Genomic DNA, 23,771 nt, shown 5'->3' on the forward strand with positions numbered 1-23,771 from the left:
AGACAACTAGTACTTATGTTCAAACCTAAGGTTTTTATCGGTATGCATAACAAAAATGCTCAATTTTTTACTTTGGAAATTAAGGTCCAATGGAAGTAAGTATTTGGATTTCTCATTTTAAATCAAAAAATTTACACTAGAAACGGAGATATGCGAGCATTGAAACCAACCAAACACTAAGGCCTTTTCCAGTGGAAGTCCAACAAGATGGGAGCATTTTGTAAGCTGCCCCCCCCCCCCCCCCCCCCCCCCAAAAAAAAAAAAAACAAAAAAAAAAACTCACAATAGTGACTGTGTGTATATATTACAAAACCAAAAAAAGTTACATTGTAAGCCATGCTCTTACCGAGCCATGGCATCCACCATCAACCAAAACACATGATACAAAGAACCAGTTACATCGGCTAACAAAGGGTGCCCCCAATTCTCTGGCATTTGTAGCAAGCATTGGGGAAGGAGAAAATGTCATCTCTTGTCGAAAGGTGCCAAACTCTCCCATATTGAGGTCTACATATTTGGGAACTGGTTGGCTCATGTTCCATAGAATACAAACCTTAAAATCCAATTCGGATATTATTTTCTGCAGCCTCGAGATAAATAGGGCTCGGCTCAATGTGGAAGCGATGGTGTGGACATGACCATGAAGCTAGATTGGCAGACTCTTCAATGTAACTCATATAGGACAAAAAGTCATCATTTCCTCACTGGGATAGAATTTTGGGGCCATGGCATGGCATATGTGAAGTGGGACGCTCCCAGATCCCTCCTCTTATCACCACGTCTTGGAATGCTTGCTCAAAAGAGCAAGACGCCACGCAGGATGCTTTGCCTAGAGCTGTAAAGCAGCAAATCTCATTCCGATAGCCAAGCGCTGCAGTAGCCCACTCCCATAATCTTTGTGTGGTCATCCGCCGACCCATGAAGTATAGAACCACAAATCTAATGTAGCAAGCTTCCAAGCTCTGTAACGCTAACTTTGAATTGAACTCCATATTCATAGCAAAGCCATCTTGTTCCTTAATCTGACTGTGTTTAATTGCCCCGAGAAACATCTCCTCAATCAAAGTAAGCTCTTTGAACGAGAGCTTCAAGATTTTCTCGTGTCCCTTAGCTTCATGCCTGTTATGACTGACACATTTTTCGTCCCTCTGAATTGAAGCTAAAACTCCAAACCTGTCCCGAGGTACTCTCCTGTCTCAATACATTTTGTTCACTCCCCCCCTTATCTCCTTTGGCACCTTGGCACCCCCTCATCAACCATCCACTGCCCCCAACTTCCAACAAGCTCTTGGGGCGAACCTCCGAAGGGGTCCATGCCTGTGAGACCCCGTGAGCACATAATATGAATACCACTAGCGCGCTGCACCGAATAATACCTGCGCCGAAGATACGGAGCTCCACCAAGGTACACCCACTCCCGTACCGACTGCTGTATGGAAGGACACAGAAGGCTGCGATCATCCTTCCCCTCTGAACCTTTGTCCGTAGTTCCATGCCTCCGCCTCCGCCTACGCAACCCACCTCCCAAATCTTCTCATGACCCCTGCTTCTCCGCTACTTTCCTGCTTCTCCGCGCTGCAGTCCACTCACAAGAAGTTTTGGACAAATTCTCACAATAATTCACACATTGTGACTCACCTCAACATCATGAGCTTCTGCTCGGGAGGCACCGCATACCTAGCTAGGTACGATTGGGGGCAGGGGACCACCCGGGCCAGGTATGCGGTGCCTCCCGAGCAGAAGCTCATGATGTTATGCATTGTATGAAAAACACTGGAAAAGACTCCATTCTCCTACATGAGAATTCTAACCCGCAGTAAGGCTTGTGACCACAAACAATCAATTTTGTGGGATGGAGCAAAGTTAAAGTGAAACAGCACAAAAAAAAAGTACCGATTTTCTATTTCAAAACTTGTACATTGAGATAAAAATCCAATTTAATATTTAATCATTCAGGTAAACTCAACAAGTCGTAAAACCTATACTATTAAAGCTTAGAATTTTAAATTTACTTTGCAGTCAATTTCTTGACCCGCTTCTAAAAATGTCTCCATTCTTTTATAATTTTGCTAAAATTACCAAGACAAGGAAAAATATCATGAAAAGGGTTATACAAGCCTCACATGAAATGTGGGCCATTTGGAACCCTTGGCAATTGATGGAGAGGGTTCCAAGTATGTAAGGGAGAAAATACAGTGTGGATGGTTGGGGTAGTGGCATCCTTCACATGTAAAGTTGGGTGTTGTTGTTGTTGTTGTTGACAATGATGGTTGTGTATGCCTTGATATGTGGTGACCACAATGCTTGGGTCATCTAAGCGCCGCTCCACTCGCTTCTTGACACCACAATTGTTGTGTGTGCATCGATAATAGCTCCTATAAATTCATCAAGGTCTCTCTCTCTCTCTCTCTCTCTCTCTCTCTCTCTCTCTCATAGACACACACACAAAGTTCTTTTGGTCGAATCATACTTTAAAAAGCATGTTGTTTGAATTTATTGTCCATTCCCATCATCAAATATATATTTTTGAAAACGATATCTCATTTTCCAAAATACTTTTTTTTCTTCTGAAAACGACATCTCATTTGCCAACTTTGCCTTCTAGGCACAAGGGGGTCACAAGCTACAATGGGTGAAAAGACTTTTCTTTTCATCAACACGTTGAGAGTTTTATTACAGAGAACCAAAAGGTGTACAAAGCATATTCAAATGAATAACTACATGGGATAGAAGCAACATATGGGGTTCTAAGTCCGACTAAACATGAGAAAATTTGGACCCAAAGGTGATAGAGCGGGGCTTACAATGTGATGTAACCATAAATTGGGGATGAGAGGGTCTAGAGTAGGCTATTTATGGCTTCCTAGATGTCTTCCATCAGGTTGATGGATTTGATGACCAACTAGGTAGCCGCTTTGATCTTGGCCAAGTTCTTCACCGCCATGTTGATTAGGTTGGACTATTTGTGTTCTTTTGAGTTGGCTTGTTTCTAGGCTTCACCCAATGACTCATACAAAGCGTTGATGTCTCAAAAGATGAGGTTCCTCACATAGTATGTGGAGGCTTCAAGTGTTCATACCACTAACAAGTGCTTAGACCACTCACATGCATGTTCTTAAGCCACTCGCAAGGGCTCAGACCACCTAAAAGTGCTATGATCACTTACAATTGCTTAGACCACTGAGAGGAGATTAAACAACTTACACACATTTTCTAAGACCACTTGCAAGTACTCAGGGGATGAACGTGCGATATGCAAGATGAGGAGACACGCCTCGTTCATGAAGGAGGCATGAACCTTCTTGAAGAGAGAGGGCAAGGCCCTTCTAGTGCCTACCCCACCTGCCAAGTATTTCTTAGGTGTTGGTAGTGTCCTGATAGGTAGATCTTGTGTTTCTTGTGGCCACCTACTGTCAAGCAAACATGCGACCAACATTTAGTATCTGCCATGTGCCCACAACTACCACCGTTTTTTATTTTCCATTGTATGTGCAAGTGCATTGTCAGTGGGAGATACCTACTATAGCAAGATGTTGGGAACTTGGGAATATGTATGAGGAGTCCATAGGTAAGGCATTCCTCTCGAGTTCTACCAAACACCGAGCGGACTTATCCGAGCAAGCTCAAAACCGAGCAAAGTTATTAAGTGAGTTGCTCAAGTATATGTATCCTTCTTCTATATAAAGAGATTTCTTAAAACTTCTATATTGTCAGAGGGCCTACTTATCTCTCTCTCTCTCTCTCTCTCTCTCTCTCTCTCTCTCTCTCTCTCTCTCTCTCTCTCTCTCTCTCTCTCTCTCTCTCTCAAAACTCTCTAAAAGAGTCTGTGTCGGCACAGACTCTTTCAAAGATTTTTTTAAAAGAAAGGGCCCTTTGAGTTTTTTGAGTTATCTGGGCCAGTTCACGTGAAGGCTCAGCTCCCAATTGGTTGCCAATCAGATGAGAAATCAAGAAAAAAAAGGCTGCAACCAGTTACGACCCTACCCCTCCTAGGCACGGGGGTGGATCAGATTGGGAATCGTAGACCATGACAAGTGAATTAACACTCACGATGTACTGTTTTAGGCTTTCACAAATTGAGATACTTTATTTACTTAATCACACAACTGCTCGTAGTTCTCACAAGAACGTAACATAGCTGGTTGCCAGTTGTGCACAAATAGGCAACCACTGAAGTATGTGAACTCCCTCTCTGTCTCTCTCTCTCTCTCTCTCTCTCTCTCTCTCTCTCTCTCTCTCTCTCTCTCTCTCTCTCTCACACACACACACACACACACACACACACACATTTCTTGTTGCTTACCAACTTTATAGTCATTGCGCACTTTTGCGTTATGCCTAATGTGTGCAGAGCAAGCAGCTAAGACGTAGGCACTGAGACGGTGCCAGTGATTATAAGGACTCTCTCTCTCTCTCTCTCTCTCTCTCTCTCTCTCTCTCTCTCTCTCTCTCTCTCTCTCTCTCTCTCTCTCTCTCTCTCTCTCTCTATTTCAAAAAAAAAAACTCTCTGAAGGAGTCCATGCTAGCGCGGGCTCCTTTAGAGAGTTTTTTTATAGAGATAGTGAGAGACGAGTGCATGGGCGAGAAACTTAGAGTGACCACTCTAAGTTATGCCTTCTGTATTTGTCTGCAACACGGAAGGTGAAAAATGGCGATGAGAGATAAGCATAGCGTGATCTCTCTAAGTCGTACCTTCTGCCTAATTTGTCTACAATGCGGGAGGTGAATAATGGTGATCCTCTCCTTCTGTATATAAAAAAAAACTCTTTGAAGGAGTCCGCGCCGGCGCGGACTCCTTCAAAGAGTTTATATATACATATATATATATATATATATATATATATATATATATATATATATATATATATATATATATATATATATATATGTATATATAAACTCTTTGAAGGAGTCCGCGCCGGCGCGGACTCCTTTAGAGAGTTTATATATACATATATATATATATATATATATATATATATATATAGAGAGAGAGAGAGAGAGAGAGAGAGAGAGAGAGAGAGAGAGAGAGAGAGAGAGAGAGAGAGAGAGAGAGAGAGAGAGAGAGAGAGGAATGCATGAGAGAGAGACGTAGCACGATATCCTTCTATCTTTGTTTGCAACGCGGGGGGGGTGAAAAATGGCGATGAACATTCAGATGCTTGCTGGTCTAGCTCTCATGCTCTTTGTTGGTGCCCTCATGCAAGTTTTGGCCTGTGCTATTTACAATAATTGGCGGCCCATGTTGACAATTCTAATGTCGATAAGATGGAAGAGACTGGGTTGATGCTACCATATTCCGAACTGGGTTTTCTGCGGTTGGGAGCATTGCGATTCCTGCTATCTTGCACCGTGCAAGGCAATGTACATTGAGTTCGTGTCCTTTTTTATTCTACTCTGCACAGTGGCTCACACATTCAACCAAGTTAGCAGAGATGACAGGTGGTGAGAACATTGTCTTCACATAAATGAAGTTGTTCTTCCGTTGTAGTATAATTTATGAAAGGTGATGGAAGATGACATTGTGAAAGGTTATGTGCTTGCTATAGAAAGTAAGGCCACTATTAGAGAGAGAGAGAGAGAGAGAGAGAGAGAGAGAGAGAGAGAGAGAGAGAGCTGATCATAACTGAGATGACGCCAGGCCACCAAGGAGGCTAAGCGGGTAGCCTGTTGAGGTTCAAGTTTTCATGCACACCCTCTCGTGCAACTCACTGCCAATGGAGGAATCAAGACCACTAGTGTTGTGGAACTCTCCATTGAAGAGGGTGGAGGTGAAGGGGTGGCAATCATTCCAAGCAAGCTAGCCGTGTGGGTGCACAAGGGCATCCCAGTGACATTGGATGCGAGAGAGAATCTTGGCGAGTTTGTTGTTGGAAAAATGAAATGCTCTAAGCAGATATTGCACACACGATGTGAGAGATCGAAAAGGTGTTCATGCTATTGTAGCAAATGCCTCTTCGCCAGAAAGCCAACGTCTGCTTCAATCATTTAAGCTTGAGAGTAATGGTTGTGAACGTGTGGTTGTGGAAGACAAACCGGTACTGATCGCTCTCTCTCTCTCTCTCTCTCTCTCTCTCTCTCTCTCTCTCTCTCTCTCTCTCTCTCTCTCTCTCTCTCTCTCTCTCTCTCTCTCTCTCTTCTCTCTCTCTTTAAAAAAAAGATAAAAAAACTCTCTCAAAGAGTCCACGCCGGCGCAGACTCTCTCATAGAGTTTTCTTTAGAGAAAGAGAAAAGCTCAATGAGAGAGAGAGACAATGAGGACTTCAACTTTGTTCCAGCCCAATCCTTGCTTTCATGCAACCACTTCGCAATCACCTCGGTCCCATCTTTAGCCTTCATGTCAGCAATACCCGTGTGATTGTCATCACCTTCCCTGCCCTTGCCCATGAAGCCCTCGTTGATAAGGGTACCCTCTTGCAGCTCGACGTGAAAATTCAAAAAGAGGATTTTGAAAATTCTCAGAGAGAGTCCACATCGACGCGGGCTCACTTTTCTAGTCATGGATGAAAATGACTACGGTTTACCTTCTTGCCTCAGCTAGTGTGACTCCAATAGGCTTTTAGTCTTTTCTTACCCAACCTCGTCGCTACATGACACTGGCGAAGTGAAGGCATCAATAGCAGAGGTTTAATCTACCGTTGATAAAAATTGGTCTTGCAAACATATTAGGGCTCTCCTTGCATCATAAATGCCCTTCAACCCTTGGATGTCCCGCCTTGAGGCACTCTGCCTTAACTATCTAGGCTAGCATGTGTCACTAAGCATGATGCAAGGCCGTATGTATAAAAGTATTTAAAAGTCTTGCCTCCCCTATTGCGGCGATCCACTACCCCAAATCCCGCCCCCGCTGTTGCAGATTGAAATGTAGTTATTGATCCCTTTACTGTGCCCCCGTATTACTTATAAACAAGGATTTCCCAACCAAATCCAATGAATAGGGAGGGACACTCATATTTGACTTTCCTAGCCAACAGAGTTGTGTTAAAGTTGTTTGTTGTGCAGCCAACAACCCACTCATCCCTTGAAGGGGGGTACCCTGTGGGGTGCTTAGGCAAGTGCACACTGGGATTTCACTTTGTTCAAATTTTGCAAGACATAGAAAAACCTAATAGGGGTTGGACAACTCCACAAAGTAGTGGAGAGGCTACAACACGAGGACAATGGACATGTTAAAGAAAACTGCAAGAGCGGAGCCAACTTATTGCATATAATGGAGTCACAATCTTGTAAGAGTCTCACGCAAAGGGAGGGGAAGATGTTGAATCCCTCTGGGCATGGTAGATTATCCTACATTTGAGACGGTAGAGATGCTGACAATGATGAATCTGTTGATCGAATTACCATGGATGCTACTGCATCCAACTCATTGAACTTGTTGATCACACGCACTGCTTGTGCGCTTGTGTCGCTACTGGTGGAGGGCCTCTTTGTTTTCTTTTGTATTATATCAAAACCTTCCTATGGCATTCACAACAAATGTGGCACTCTTTCATTTCTTCAAACTGGGCCATTGACGATTAAGTGCTTTGGCAGATGGAACGACGTGGAAGTCACCTTGGGCAAGTTTTTATGGTTTAAGTTCTATATGTATCTTGTTGAGTTTTGCTCAGTTTTATGATTGCTCAAAAAGGTTTTCTCGGAGTTTGAAATTCCTCATTCGTCTCTCATAAAACATGAATCATTCTACTTTTGATATGTACATTAATAGTTTGTTATGTCTCAAGTGATTTAGAGGCTAGCAAGGGGGCTTCCACCTCATTCCCACATGATGTGGATGAGCCTTCTGACCTGGACACCTTGATGAGGAAATACAAAAACTTAAAGGATTGTAGTTGGTCTATGGATGTTCAAAAAGGTGATGAGCTTGGAGTTGTAGACATCCTGAAGGAGGCACTTAGTTTTGCAAGCACGCAAGGTAATATTGGTTACTGTCGACATGTTGTTCTTAGACATATGATTATCCATGGTCACTGTGATCACCACCAAATACATTTGTGCCTAACTTGATTTCATGTTTCCAACATAGGTATCGATGTCAGTAAGCCATTGAGTCAGGTTATTGCTCCAACTAGAGAGCCAAGCCGTGCCTATAAGGGTGTGCAATCAAAAGAGGAGAAGTTGGACCCAGACATGGAAGAGACTCTCTAGTTTGTTGCAGGAGATCTATAAAAGAAAAGTAAAAGGAAAATGGAGGATGGGATTTGTTGGGACCCCAAGAAAATTACTAATCCACTTTCTCCCAAAAGCTGAGTGTGCAAAAAGCTTTAGCTTTGTAGCTTTTTGTTCATGTTGTCGTATTACTTTGCGGCACTAATGTCTGTGGCATGTCTTAAGTTCATTTTGTTTTACCAAATTAACAGTTTGTATTTAAAATTCAAGTTGTTGGCTTGAACACCCTTCAACCCATTAATGAGGTAGAGCACATCGAGCATTGCCCTCCATGCTATCAGTTTCGATGCTTCAATGAATCCCAAGACTCGGTAGTCATTGTTGCCTTCAACAATGTTCTTGCATGCGTGCATGATAAACACATTTCAAGGATTCCTCCAGGTGTCTCAATGATGTACTTTTTTGCAATCTCTGAGGATGCAAACATCACCTACTACCTAGAGCAGGATGCAAAGTTGTTCTTGCTAGCATTGAGTCAAATTGCAGAGGTGTTTGTGTGGAACTCATGTGGAGGATGGAAATTGGATTTTGACATGATAATTTCGTGTCTCATGCCAAAGAAATCTTGAGTGGATGGATGTAGCAAATCATGTTCCAAGTTAGCATTTAGTTCTTTGATAATCCTTCTAGACCAATGTTCTCTAAAAATCTTGATACCTTCTTGCATATCTTCCCAAAGTTCAATAAGTCAAACACTTGTGCTAGATGGAAATCTTATATAAAATGTACTTTAATTAACTTGCATGCTATGTAATTCTTCGTGAACTTGAAAGGAAAAATGAGCGGCAATGGAAAAAATTCCTAAAAGAGGATGTGGCTGAGTTTGTGATGCAATGGACAAAAAGTGTTGGCAGAACAAAAACTATCAGAGAGTGCCCTTTTAATGCCATAGATGAGTCTTTGCAATAGTGGAACTACACTATTTTTGTAGACAATGTCGGCAAAAGGAGAAATATTCAAGGTCCCATCTTGCTTTCAACGTACGAATGAGAATTTCTTCTTCTTCTTGCGATAATCTGTTGCTATGTATGCGGGTCTTCACTCTTGTCTAGGATCTGCAAGGTAAATTTGTTTGGAGTTCTTTGGACCTTCGTAGGATTTCCCAAGTTCTTTTGGTTGTTGCAAGGGTTTCTCAATAATGATCCTTTGAACTTCCAGTGTGTATTTTTTATAATGGGACAGAACACTGATTGCTCCTGGTTTGTCACTGTCCGAATCCATCTCTATGGTGAGACTTTTTTCAAATTCCATTTCATCTCTTTGTATTTTGCATTGCATTCAAATTTTTTCATCAGAGGTTTTTTTCTTTGGTCTTATCAACTATTGTTTTCCCGTTATCTTTTCTTTTATGTAGTCCATCCCATCTACTTTCATCAAGAATTGAGTTTTGTTTTCTATTGCATTATTTGGTGCTTTCCTTTTCAGGTTATTGTCCCGTTTCTTGAAACTAGATGCATGACTAGTGAGACACTAGAGGTACAAAATGAGTTCAAACTATATCAAAAAGGTGAAGGAATAAATTGACAACTTGCTAAAGGCAAGATTCATTACTAAAGTAACAAGCAATGATTGGTGTTTTTTATAGTGTTTTTTCTTAAGAAAAATGGGGAGCTGAGGGTTTGTGTTTGATGATCAAAAGCTCAATGCTCAGACCATTAAGGACCCGTTTCCTCTAACATTTACATTCTCTAGAAACCTTCAAGAAGTGTATGATAGAAATTTTCAATGAATAAGTAACTAGCGGGTGGCTGCGATAGACCTCTATAAAATAGTTATCTGGCACTAAGATAATATGGTAATAGTCAAGGAACTGACTCGGATAGTGGATAGGGCATGAAGACTCTTTGAGATTTTCAATTCTCAAGAAGTGAACCTAACAAGTAAACACACCAACTCAGTAAGAAAACCACCACTCAATGATCAAAAGGTTTGCATATGTCCTTTCTCACCGCTCTAGGTTATCACGCTATTTAGACACTCAAACAAAGTTAAAATATAACAAAACTTTAGGAGAAGGTCTAAGACACCTAAGGCACAATCCTACCAAGTCTGCTCGCAATCAAACAAGGTACCAAAATCACAATCCATCATGAAAAAGGTCCTAAAAATTTCAACATAACTATCCAGAAAGGTTGTCCTATGGTCAAAATGTCTAAAAACAATAATTTAAGTACTCAAATATGAATATTAGACTAAGTAATGTGTAGTCATGAACCTCAACAAACTTGACAATGCTTACACTTGAATGAAAGTGCAAGGAAAGAGGAACACAATGCAAGTCTTGGAATTGAAAACAAATAACCCAATCATTAGTTGCGATGATTACAAGTTGGAACTTTGTAGTCGCTTGGGTGTACATAGAGCAGAGCTCTTTTTTCTTCAAAAATATAAGCCTCCTTTCACATTAAGGTTATTGACTTTTATAAATTAAGGTTATTGACTTTTATACTTGGGGATTTCTAAACGGCCAGTGGTTGGCTCACATGGGTCTTTACACATATCATAATAGAATTACAACTCAGGGAATTGACTTACTACTTTGAATTCAGGACTTACACACAATGTAGCTATACTAGGTTGGAAAAATAATGGAGTACCAATGTGGTATCCGTCTACGTGTCCAACCAGATGGATGCATGTTTAGTCAATCCACCAACAAATCCCCTTTCCTAGCTCGTGTTTGACACGACCATGTGCAATCTTGTTGTTAGGATTGTCTTCATCAAAGTTGTTCTTTATCTTAAAAGTGCTTTCTCACCCCTTACTTGAGTGGTTCATATCTCTTTTGTTTTGGGTGATGCGTGTGTTGGAATTCAATTGTGTCATTAGAAGAGAGTAAACCTCACTCTCTACAGACTTTGCCATCGTTCATAGGGGAACACGAGACAAAATCCAAGGTGAGGGTTGTGCCATATCAATGGAATCTAATTTTGCAAATGATTGACACAAAGAGCCTGCACAAATTAATGTCATCCCCTATAAGATGCACCATTACTCTTACAGAAATTCTAAAGATCAGACCACATCTATGGGGACAAATGAGCAAAAACCTGGAAAAAAATGGGGCTGAAGATCCATTTATAGGATAAATTTGTAAATGAAATCATAGAAACAACACGGCCAAAGAAACCAAAAGAAAAGCATGTACCAGTGAATAAGGTGGGTGACTACTACGAAGGCAAAGAAGGAAACACAACCTTACCACTACAATACAAGGAAGTGAAAATGATAGAAATACTTGACAATGGATCCAAAGTAGCCATTTCTACAAAGGAAATCTAAGAGAAATGGGGAAGACCAACTCTTAGGAAAACACGGATGAAGTTACAATGAGCATATGGATTTGTGGAGAAACCCTTAGGGATGCTAAAAAAAATTATTGTATCCTCCTATGGAATAGAGTACGAGCACACTTTTGTTGTAGTTGACTGTGGAAAAGGTAGCAACTGTGAGGGTATTTTGGGATGGCCATTCATGCACCAATTCAAAATGCTCCAAGGTTGGGGCTATGACCACCTCTACTTGCAGCATAAGGGTGTCACAACAAGGGTCGACACAAAGGATCATTATTATAGAGATGTAAATTGAACCCTAGTGGAAGATTTTGGTGTAGCTACGGATCACAAAATACAATTGCCTGCTTGGTTGATGAAGCCATTTCATATTTGGATGTGTGGAGCATCTGAACGTGGAAGCATGAGAAAGAAAGATTGTATCCTAGAGAGATCAATAGAAGATGAGGGTTACACTAAGTAGCCATTCCCAAAATATTTTTTTAAATCCTTTGGATGGGAGAAAATACTGGCTACTCTAGATGTGTGTGTAAACAAAATAACGAGTATAAAGTTTTTTGATGAGAATGGCTATGACATAACTCCCTGTTTTGCCACAATAAAGGTATTGAAGGAATCTAATGAAACTTGTGAGTATGAAATCAGAACAGGTGAGACAGAGAGCTACATCATGAATCATGATGCAAAAGCACAAATGGAGAAAGCAAAGCAACCACAAGACTATGTCATCATTGACATACTTGAAGAATCGATAAAAGTCATTCCAAAGAAACCAATTCCATAAAGTGAACTACTGAAATCAAATGAAAACCCAACAACGAACTCAAGATCAAGAGAAGAACAAGGATAAGACAAAAGAATGAGTGTCTCCTACAGTGATCAAATTCAGTATATGTGGCAAAATAGGACTCAAAATAACCTATTTAGTTGTGCTAGATCCTTATGAAACAAGGAATCTAATGTCTTATGACACATGGATAATGATAAGAAAGCCACCAATCAAAGATCTAGAAGAAGCAATATTCACAAGTTCAAAAATGCCGATTCTTAGCTTTGGAGTGTCCAAAGCAAAACTCAAGTTGAGTATTGGTGAGTTCAAGGAAACTTTCTACATAATCGACTTCCATCATATCAAAGAGAGTTTGTTTTGACAGAAAGATGGAGGAACATCTTCTTCCAACCACGAGGAAAAGCTTTAACAATAACACCAACAAAAGCCCCAAAAGCACCTTAAGTCCATGAAGAAAAGAAGTAGCCACCAATTGCAATTTTTTTAAAAACTAAGGTAAACACCAAAGTAGATCAACCTTGCAAGTCAACTTTACCTTCAACGAATCTCCATCAAACTTCCTATGCAGCCTCTACGTCAAAAGCCAAACCATCAACGATGCAATGGAAACCCAAGAAAAAAGTTTATTAGCCCAAGTTTCCATCACATCAAAGCCTCCAAAAGAAGCCTAAGAGAATCAATGAAATGGTAGTATCCAAAGATCACATCAAAGTCAATGACCCAGTTTGGATACATGAAGCTCAAGTTCAACCTGAACAACAAAAGGTGATAGCTTGGGTAGCATCAAATGAGCCAACCACTGCTCAAGGATACTTTTAAGGAAACCCGAGTGTTTGGGCCACAAAGCCTAAGATAATAGCATGGACTTACCCACCTCATGAAAGAAGTTCTACAAAGATGAATCCAAGCTATCAGCGAAAGACAACCACTTGAACCAGGAGAAAGAACAACCACAAAACGTAAAAGCAGAGACATTTAAATTAGTAAGAAATGCGACAAGTTTGGGTACCAAAGTTAGACTTCAATCAAGCTACCCAACAAAGATAAGTGGAGCAGTGGATGATTTCAATATTTCTACTTGAAGCACAAGAATTCTATGAAGGTAACACTTGAATATGGTTACCAAAAGTAGCAACTCAATTTGGAACAACAAAGAACAAGAGCCATTTAGCACAAGGCTCTACCAAAAGGCAAGAAATCAAAACAAAGCACCAACAAAAGTCAGTCAGCACTGAGGGTGCTATGACCTCTAGATGGATACATCATCATCAACTACAAAATCAAGGCTTCTACAACGATCATCAGCAGATATGGATACCAAATCCTAGTCTTCATTGGTCAAAGCAGAAGAGAAAATGCCAAACACAGTCACACAACAACCAACAATAAGGTGGGTTCCAAAATCTCTAGTGGGAACTTAATCACAAAGAACCCACACACATCAACAATCACTTCTCATGGGAGATAAAGCAAAGGCTACATCAATCCCTACAATAGCAGAAGAATTGTCAAAAGATGACAAGCAAATCAAAAGGAACTAAAATATGCCAAGCTATTGGAGAAAATGGTTTCATCCATAGACCAACACAATGGAACTCAATTTGGAGTTATGCATCAAAAGCTAGAGCAATTTTAGTGAACTGCACTTGAAATAACACTCAAAACAGTCAGAGGACTAGGATACACGAACCTTGTCTTGTATCTTGGTCTCCAGAGGGTATTTTTAGCTCAAACTTGAGATTTGAGATGTACTCAAGTACTTCTACAAGCTCACCAAACGATATACCTTATTTTGATAATTTTTCTTTAATTGAGCTTCAAGGTAAGTCCAAGTTGTTGTGTTTGGACTGATATTATTCTCATCACAATGATTCTTCCACCAAAGCTTGGATATCTTTTAGACTTTTAACTTGGTAATGGTGATTTTGTTCTCGGTAGGAGGAATGAGCTAATTCAAAGTAATCATCCATATGCTCAATCCAATCCTCAAAATATTTTGGCCACATATTTTCCTTCTCTATTAAAGTTCCTAGGTTGTGATTTCCATAGCATACTTTTATACAATTTCAATATACATTAGAGTTGTGGAAGTGATAACATAGGGAAGGAGTTTTGAACACCCAACTTAGCATGGACTTTAATCCATGAGCTCCACTACATCTAGATGTACCTAGTCACTAGTACTCAAGAAAAAATGACCAAGTGGAGATTCAATAGATTTTACATGGTATTGCAAGGAGAGAGAGAGAGAGAGAGAGAGAGAGAGAGAGAGAGAGAGAGAGAGAAGAGGGTGAAATAGAATGCACGGACAACACAAGAGAATGAAAAAACCTAATCTTTAAATGCTCCATCTTTTATGGTACTCCCCCTTTGTAGTACCCCTATACATATAGGAATCCCATACAAAGAGCTATTAATAACTCCAACTCATTAAGTGATAGCAAAGATCTAAATAAATTTATCAAAATTTCTAATCAAGGTTTTGATTTTTCTAAGTAGATTTCCTCATTGGATAGATCTAAATAGTGGTTCTCTATGGAGCTTGGAGTCTAAAATATTGACTTAAAGGACCGTGGGCAACAAGCTATGTTTTGACCATAACTCTTCACTTGAGTAGAATTTTAACACAACACATAAAAAGAAAACAATATTAACGATATATTTAATCTTTTATTCAAGGATTTTGACCTGATTCATAATGGTTTTGGAGATATGACCAAAATAGTGTCCCTACTGTCTACGTGATGTCAAAGCAAAAAGTACTTTTTACACACCTACGTGATCATAAACACAATGTATGCATATGTCACCATGCTAAACACGATAAAACAAGCATCAAACATCATGGTACACATTCAATAATCCATACATGCCTATCTACACAACAAAGCAATCATCGAAAACCTAGTTTTTTGAAAACAAAAGTAGAGAGAGAAAGAGATGATGGTTATAGACTTTAGAGATTCTTAGCATGAACAAGAAGTGATTACCAAAAATGACTAAAAGGCTTCTTTCTTTTTTGTAAGAGAGCATGTACATTGTGAAAAGAGAAAAGAATATAGTAAGAGAGTGGACAAAGATGGTCCTTCTTCTTCTTCTTCTCCCAAATACTTAGAGTCTTATGGAGATGGTCATGGAGATCTTGCACCACCTTCATATAATATGTACATAGATTTTCATTATATTCTATGCAATTGACAACATTAAAAATTGAACGTTGATACTTCTCTTATAACTCATTTGCTAACTAGAGTATGCCCTAATGCAAAACATGGCAACCCCTCTTTTGCCTAGAATAGATCGTGCTTTTGGAGATCTTTTTTAAAAGCATGGCCTGGCTTTTGGAAGTCCAAAACTATCCAGTTTTTCAACTGTCACTCAGTCAAGTAAATTGGTATGTAAGCAAATAATGAGATTGTGAGTGAACTAGATCCCATCGTGATGCCCATGTATAATCATGATTCTTAATGTACCACCTCCATGTATTTATGATGTATCTTTTTAAAGAATAATTTTCATTATAAAAAAATTGATCTCATTGCTCCACTGGTTTTTTACTCAAATGGTGACCAAAATAATATTTTGGGATTAGTCGATATTAAAAAGCACATTGATTTTTGAGAACATCAAAAAGCATGAACCAGGTTATGCAAATCTTTAAAATTCAAGTTTAGATTGCCATCACTATCGGATATGTCCACTAGAGATCGGTAAATATATTATCTAGGATAGACCGTTTTAAGATAGTATAAACTTCCTTTGAACTACTAAGGACAATAGTCTTCTGGTCTAACTGCATTTGCTACACATTTAGGTCCTTGGTTGATCTCCACTTATCTACAGTTAGAGTGGAATTTTGGACCTTCACGTACTCTACTTGTTGTTAGCATGCCTTGATGGTATGTTGATCTTGTTCTTGTCTACATCTTTTATTAACTAAATATTCCTTTAGTGAATGTATTTCCTTTTATTTGTTCTTTTGATTTAATGATTTGGAAAATCATGCTAGCTGACGTTGCCAGTCATATGGACGTTGTGCGTTTTACAGGACTGTATAGACAATACAAAATTCTGCAATTAGCACTAGCAACTTTTGGGGCCAACTACTTTTGAGTTTGAAGAGTTTCATTCTAACTATTTTTGAGAGCCCTCATAGACTTTAAATAAGACCCCAAGGTCACTCTCCAGCTCAGTTCTACTGACCAGCTTATGAGTAGAGAGGACCCGTAGACATTGTAACTTTGCTCAAGGATTAATATAAAACTAAATACCAAAAGGGGCGCTTGTCTTTAGGGAAAATCTATCTAAGTGGAGAACTACGTCGGGCCATGTCCAATCAATTGAGCTGTGATTAAAGTGTGACAAACTTGTATGTTTGCTTGTTCTCTAGTGCTGATATTGGCATGCCCTAACCGCCATCTTTGCGTTTATTTCTCTGCTCTGAGCAGTCTCATTCAAGAAACTGTTGATGGTGTCTATTGTGCAAGGTTACAATAGTCATTTGAATATTTCCATCATTCATGAATATATCACAGTCAAAAGTATCTATGACTTGCTAAATAATGGTGGCATCAAATGTCAATTAGATAGCTTCTATCATAACCTGCATGCCCCGTTTCTGTAACAATTCTTTCTCCCTTTTTTGAAAGACATATATGTTTGTGTTTTGATAAGAAACTATGCATTGTGGCTCAATGGGTACCAATCCTTAGTTTAGATGAGATGCTAGATTGTTCTTCTCTTCAAGTACAGACTTCATCGCTTGAAAAGAAATTGCACCTTTCTTCACCATCTCTCAACTTTGTGACAATCTCTATGTAGAGAAAAATAAGTCACTAGAAGATGATGACAATGATGCAAACCAAGTAGGGGTGTTGTGTTGTATAGTAGCTATAGGTGAAGGTGATGCTAGGGAAGCTTCTACAGGTGAGAAATCTTTGTGCGCAAGAGGTGAGGAATAGTTGTGGGGTGGCATACTCCCCTCATTAGTTATTCTAATTTGCCATGAATGCTCCACTATTTTCACATCTCAAGGTTATATCACCCATTATTGACATGGAATTCGGACATTGGTCTGCCTTTATGATGATTACAGGTGGGATACCCCCAAAGAGACACTCTTTAATGCACTACCAATGCATGTTATGAAGGTAATATGTATTTTTATTATCCCCTATCTGAGTCTAAACTCTAGTAACACTCAGATCATTATCTTTATCCCTTCTTTGAGTTACTCTTATGCATATTGGTGTGACAAAAAAAAAATTTAGATTCTGATCTTGAAAACCAGAGGCCTCGCTTATCTTTCTTATCTAGTGCTGGAGTTTTTTCTTATCTAGAATAGTACAAGTTTATTTTTTCTCCATTATATACCCCTAGTAGAATCAATCCAAATAAGTACTTCAATCCAATTGTGTCATTTGATAATACCCAATCTACCTCATATAGTCCTAATCATGCTATCTTCAAATTAGTTCTCTAACTTTGATTGATATGGTAAGACTAACTTTTCTTTCCTAAACTCCCTAACATTCATCTTACTATCATGCCAATATTTCCTTTGTTTTTGTACTACTTCCTGTTCTAGCATTTCTATTTTCTTGCTCTCATCCAACTTCTACAACTTATCTAGCCTATTCTTTCGTGTTAAATTATAGTCCATGTCATGTTTCATGTCCATTTTGAGACTAGGAAGCAAACTCCATAGGTACCATTGCTTTAGTTTCATCAGTCCTTCAAACAATATTGTAGACATTTTTTATTTTTTATTTTTAAGGAAAAACTCACAATTGTGAGTGAATTATACTGATCATCTCAAAAAAATTACAAGAACTTGCCATGCTCGTGTCGAGCCATGACACCATCCAGAGACCAAACTTACATTAGCTATCTGTGGAGCCACCCCTAACGACCTGCCCCCATGCCCTTGATACACAAGGTTAATTATCATGTTCTTCACTAATATTCTGGTTTCATGATTTTCCCCTTACCTAAGCATTCCACTGACATCAAGGCACAAGTAGCACTAGACCGATCATCCGATTTTTGCTTGTGCCCGAGCGTCCATATTAGCACTCTGCTTTCTTGTATAATCTCTGCAAAGCTTGCCACCTCAACAACTCCTTCAAAGACACGAGGGTTCCTTGTTTGCCATACATTATGTAAAAAGAAAAACCTGATAATTTGAGTGCAGATGAGGATGGCAGGGCTACCCAAGTTCTTACCTCCAAGGAGTAAATCATTCTTGAAAAAAACCAATTTTCCATGTTCTTTGGACCCACTTGCAAATTTTTCCTATAAGGCCTTTGATGGCTGGACATTCCATGAAGAGGTGGGTCAGATCTTCACTAGCCATCTTGCACCCCAGTCATCGATCTGTCCCTATCCCTCTCTCGTGAATCTTCACCTTCGTCAAAAAGAGCACCCCTAATTTCTTTCCATAGAAATACCTTCATGTGACGCGGAACCTTTGGCGCCCAGATGTTCTCCATTACTTGCTCCCACCTTTCCTCAAACCATTGTTTTTTCCATATCTTGTTAAGGGGGCTAGAACAATTCTTCTTTAGCATCATTGTATGGTAAATGCCTTTAGAATAGGGTTTCCATAAGAGGCTGCTTTCAGGCCATTTCCAAGCATTCCAGTCAAACTTCGAGTCACAGATTGGCATCATTGCATTGTCAAGTTCTTTCATCAATTTGTTGACTAGCAAAACCTCCAAGCTATTAAGTTGGAATTGGGTAACCAGAAGTTCAGTGGTTTTCCAGATCTTGCCGTGACTGTCTGAGAAGTGTCCCAGTCGATTCGGAACCTTATTATTTAGTTTCCTGGCTGCTTCTAGCCTATAGGGATTTTGCGGCAGATCTACAACTTTGGAAAGCCAGTGGGACCAATGCATAATGGAGTTCTTGAAGTATTTGGTTTCTTCCCCCCACTTTAGGACTCCTGCTGCTCTCTTGCATTTCCTTATCAATTCCCTTAAGCCGCCCCCCAGACTTAGGGTAGCCCACGTCGGGGCTAAAAATTTGTCATGAAACTCTACCCCTCTCCACTTTCCTCCTTCCGAGACAAGTTTAGTTGCTTCTAGCATATCTCTGACCATGATAGCCCAAGCCAGGTATTTTTTAGCCAAGGAGACTACAAATTTGGCACAACAAGCTTCTGCATGGGCAACAGGGTTGAGAATTCCGAGGCCTCCTTGATTTACTAGCCGAGTGACTGACTCCCAACAGGCCCATTGCCATGGCTTGAAGGACTTTGTGTTAATTTTCCATAAAAACCTTTTTACCGGTTTTAAGAACTCTTTCCAATGACATTTAGCCATCTTGAGAAGTGGGCTAGTGAAGGCAATATACGGGAGCATAAAGGAATTAATCACTACTATCCGGCTTGGGAATGGGAGAAGAACATACTCCCACCTACGTATTTTTGTTCTAATTTTTTCCATGACCCACTGACATCTTTGTTTGTGAGTTACCTCCACCCCCAAGCGGGGCCCCAGGTGTTTGAAAATATTCCCTTTTGTACCAATCTCCCCCGACTAGTTGGAAGGGTCAAATGAGTCATTTTCCAACAGGAAGATCAGCCTTGACTTCTCTATATTGCACTAGGACCCCAAAGCTATAGAGAACACTTGTACAATCTCCAGACCTTTCCTTACGACCTGGGGACATGCCCTCAAGAGGAGAAGAGAATCATCTGCAAACATTTTTGCAAGTAGTTGGTTGTTTCCTGGAAGAGCCAGGCCTTGCAACTCCCCACGCTCAGAACTAGCTTCGAGCGTCGTGATTAAAGGATGTGAACCTATGGCAAAAAGTAAGGGGGCCAGAGGGCATCCCTGCTTAATAGACCTTTTGACCTCAAAAGAGCCCACTGTTCTATTGTTGAATAGGAGCTCTGACTGGCTACCAGCCCATAGTGCATGGATAAGACGACATAGGCAAGGCCCAAAGCCCAAAGCTTCCATGACTACTTCTATATATGTCCATGTTATTCTATCATAAGCCTTATCCAGGTCAAGCTGCAGCAAAATGCACTCTTGCTTTGTGAAAGTTGTGTATTCAATACCTACCATTTCTGCCAAGATGTTATCGTATATGGACCTTCCTTTGATAAACCCATGTTGATGGGGAGATATGATCTTATTAAGTAAGGGGGTTAGTCTGAGGGCTACTGCCTTGGAAACAATTTATAGGCCACCACCATCATCGTTATGGGGCACCAATGTTCTAGTTGAGAACAACAAAACTGTTTGGGGATGGGTTTGATAAGACCTCTCTTTACACTTATCTCTAACGACCCTTTAACAATGGCTTTGTTGGCAAAACTTGTGACTAGGGCCTTCAGATCATCCCAAAATTCTCTAAAGAATTTTGTCGTCATCCCATCCCAACCAGGGTACTTCTCCTTGCCAAGGGCTTGCAATGCTAGTGAGCATTCATCTTCAGAAAATGCCCCTTCCAGGATTTTAGCTTCTGACTTGGGAATCTTCTTCTTGACACTCTGAAGTAAGGTCCTTCTGGCTTCATCTACTTCCTGGGACTGGATTTCTGGTCATCCAATGATTTGGCTAAGATATTTCAGCATCAAATTGGCCATCTCATCTTGGTTATGAACTGCTATCCCTTTCTCATCATAGAGCAAGTGAACGTGGCCCTGACTCTTCTTGATTTTCAAAGGCCTAAAAAAATGAGCTTGATTAGAGGCTTATGGTTGTAAGGAAGTTTCCTTGGAGAGAATCCTTGCCTTTCTGATATCTTCCAATTGCTCATTAGCCAGGCCAAGCTTTGGCTTCAAGCTATTGCTTGTGATCTTCCTCAGTAGCAAGCCCATTGGCTTTTGTGGAGGTAAGCCATTGTACCTCACCTGTAAGATGAAGAAGGTGCACCTCCCTAGATTTTTTAAACCAGGGGCCCGAGGTTTTGATTGCTTCCTGAGTACTTTGAGAAAATAGGTCCTACGCATTGTGTTTGTTGAGATTGACATCTTTTCTGAGCTTACCCAGTCTTTTCTTGGTTAAATTCTTGAAAAGAGGATCGTTGACTAGGTGTGCCCTTGTAACTAGCAGTTTTTTCCTACCTCCTAGGGTCTGGTCCTCCTCTTTATTCTTCTTAAAATGTATGTGCAGGGGTATGTGATATGAAAGGATTTTTGTTGGGACTACCTTCATCTCTAGCATCGATGGTATCCAGTCAGCTTGGTGTGAGCAGTAGCATCTATCCAGCCTGGAGGTAGTGCGGGCATACTGGAGACTTGTGTAGGTGAACCTTGGCATGCTGTTCCATGGGCTCAGTTGCCATAAGTCGATCGTCACCCACTTTTCACACAAACTTTTCCATTTAGTTCTTTCCAATCCGGCCAGCATACCAGTTGATCCTATTCTGTCCTTGCTCTTTTCCACCATATTGAAGTCGCCAACTAACAACCACTCTCCTTCTATAGGAGTATCTCTAATATGCATCCATAGTTTAGCTCTATCTTTTGAATTTCAAGGGCCGTACACATTCACAATGGTGAAGGGATGCCATTCCCATCTGGTCGGAGGGGTGGTTCAGAACCAGCTTCGGCTCCAATTCCTTGTCCACAATATTGAGGAAACCACTGAAACCGTTACTTCCTTCTCAATAGAACACAAGTTTCTTTCCTAGAGCTTGCTTTCTCTTGCTATGAGCATCCAAGTGATGTTCTTGGATGGCCCAGCAGTTGACTGCCTTTTCCTTTTTTATCTCCTCTCGAAAAAGGGTGCTCTTCTTTTTGGTCTTCACTCCATTTACGTTCCAAGATTGTATAGTAAGAGACTCCATCATTAAAGAGGGCTCATTGGGATAGAGGAACGAATTCTTCAGCATCCAAATGGTGTGCACACTCCCTCTCCTTGGTCTTTGGAGAGTCTAGGGGTTCCAGGTGAGGGGATTTCTTTTCTTGCAATACCGCAAATGGAATGTAAACTGGGATAGTGCACCCCCCTCCTTGCAAGGGGGTGGGGGATGGAGCAGATCCTTTCCCCTCTAGTGTTCTCACGACTTCGAGCACTTTGGAGTCTCTTGCCACTGCCTTCACCCTTTTGACTCTTTTCAGACCAGGGACTTGAACAGCTGTCACCGTTGTGACCGTCATAAATTTTAGGGGAGAAACGGGAGTAATGATTACATTATCCTTGCATGAGCCTTTTCGGGTTTGTTGCATGGGAATCAATTTCTCCACAATCTTTTCCTGCATCTTTATATCCATTTTGTCGCATACCATAGCTTCTTTATCCTTCCTTGCACTTGCCCCTTAGTTACTTCCTCCTTGCTTCTCCAACCCTTCCATCGGGGTTTCCTTTTCACTGGGGACATGTGTTGCTGGAGATGCAGTATCATTAGCCTTCTTGGGGCAATCCTTGGCGAAGTGTCCAAAGTTGTTGCATTTAAAACATGCTCCAAAGTATGTCCCAAAGTTTAGCGGAATAGTAACAATCCGAACTCCAACATTGTTTACAACGCTCTTAGGTGGCGTTTTAGAAACATCCCAGCCTATAAAAACCCTATTTGATGTTCTGCCAAACCCTCTCTTGCTAGGAATAAATAGAGGGGTGCCCAGCTGACTTGTAAGCATCCTGAGATTGTCCCAAAGCAAGCTAAGCAGACCCACAAACTCAACCCAGACATGATTGAACCCTTGAAGAGATTCAACTGAGTCAAACACTAGCTCCCAAGGCACCACACAATCCGTTGTCCTATTAAATACAAGGGGCCCTTTGTCAAGGATCGTTACCACATCGGAGGCCTCTTTGAATATCACTGAGAAAAATTATTTAGCTAGGTAGAAAGTACTTTCAATTTCTCCTCCATGACCAAGAACTTGCGGGCCCTGAAGCCATTGAATCATCTCCAACCTGTTCGGGATTCTTCCACTAAACCCGAATACAAGCATTAGCTTAGCTTGCCTAGCTAGCTGTTTTTTGATAAGTGTTGGTGGAATCACCACAATAATAGCTGTGGCAAAGACTTTTTTAAAGCAGCAAAGGCCCGATCTGCCAACCCGTCTTCTACCAACCCGCTTTCACCTACTTGGGATCAAGTTTTTTTATTGTTGTTAGGGCCGGACTCAAATCATTTTGTTGCCTTCCTTGAGCTCTTGCTCGAGTCTAGCTCTTGCATTCTGTATTTTCTCACTATTTGCTTCACTCGACAACCTTTCTGATGTACCTTTTCCATCGTCCTTAGAGTTGGGCCCCTTGAGTATGCTAGCAAACAAAATGACAGGCCTGCGAGCTGCTGATACACTTGTCGCCTTACTTCCGTTTGTACAGATGGGGCCCTCAGGAACCCCAGATTTGAGGGTTTTTACCTCGAATTTACACCCTCGATGTGATCCCATTTTTTCTCTTGTTTCATCAGAGAAAAAATTTTCAGTCGAAACTATTTTGTCATTTTCCGTAGTTGGAGCTCTTGACGAATTGGGACGCGACATTTCTGCATCATACAATGGTCTCAAGACCGAGCCATCTCCTACTTCCATCGGTACAACTACCTCTCTG

General features: G+C 40.6%; 1 protein-coding gene across 4 annotated transcripts in view; it reads right to left on the reverse strand.

Annotated features, from left to right (window-relative positions):
• Positions 1 to 280: 280 nt before the first annotated feature.
• Positions 281 to 23,771, reverse strand: part of LOC147448277 (uncharacterized) — a 95,828-nt gene continuing 72,337 nt past the window's right edge. For 2 of the 4 annotated variants that reach the window (XM_086524131.1, XM_086524132.1), the window contains 2 exons: positions 2,124 to 2,375; positions 281 to 1,575 (listed from right to left, as the gene is read on the reverse strand). In XM_086524131.1, the coding sequence (XP_086380257.1) occupies positions 1,509 to 1,575; positions 2,124 to 2,375 (319 nt within the window). In that variant the 3' untranslated portion in view covers positions 281 to 1,508. Of the gene's footprint in view, positions 1,576 to 2,123; positions 2,376 to 23,771 lie in introns of those variants that run through there. The other 2 variants (XM_086524133.1, XM_086524134.1) reach the window with 2 other exon arrangements.

The sequence above is a fragment of the Adiantum capillus-veneris genome, chromosome 11 (genome assembly GCF_014529385.1).
Source record: "Adiantum capillus-veneris isolate H3 chromosome 11, ASM1452938v2, whole genome shotgun sequence".
Lineage (NCBI taxonomy): Eukaryota > Viridiplantae > Streptophyta > Polypodiopsida > Polypodiales > Pteridaceae > Adiantum > Adiantum capillus-veneris.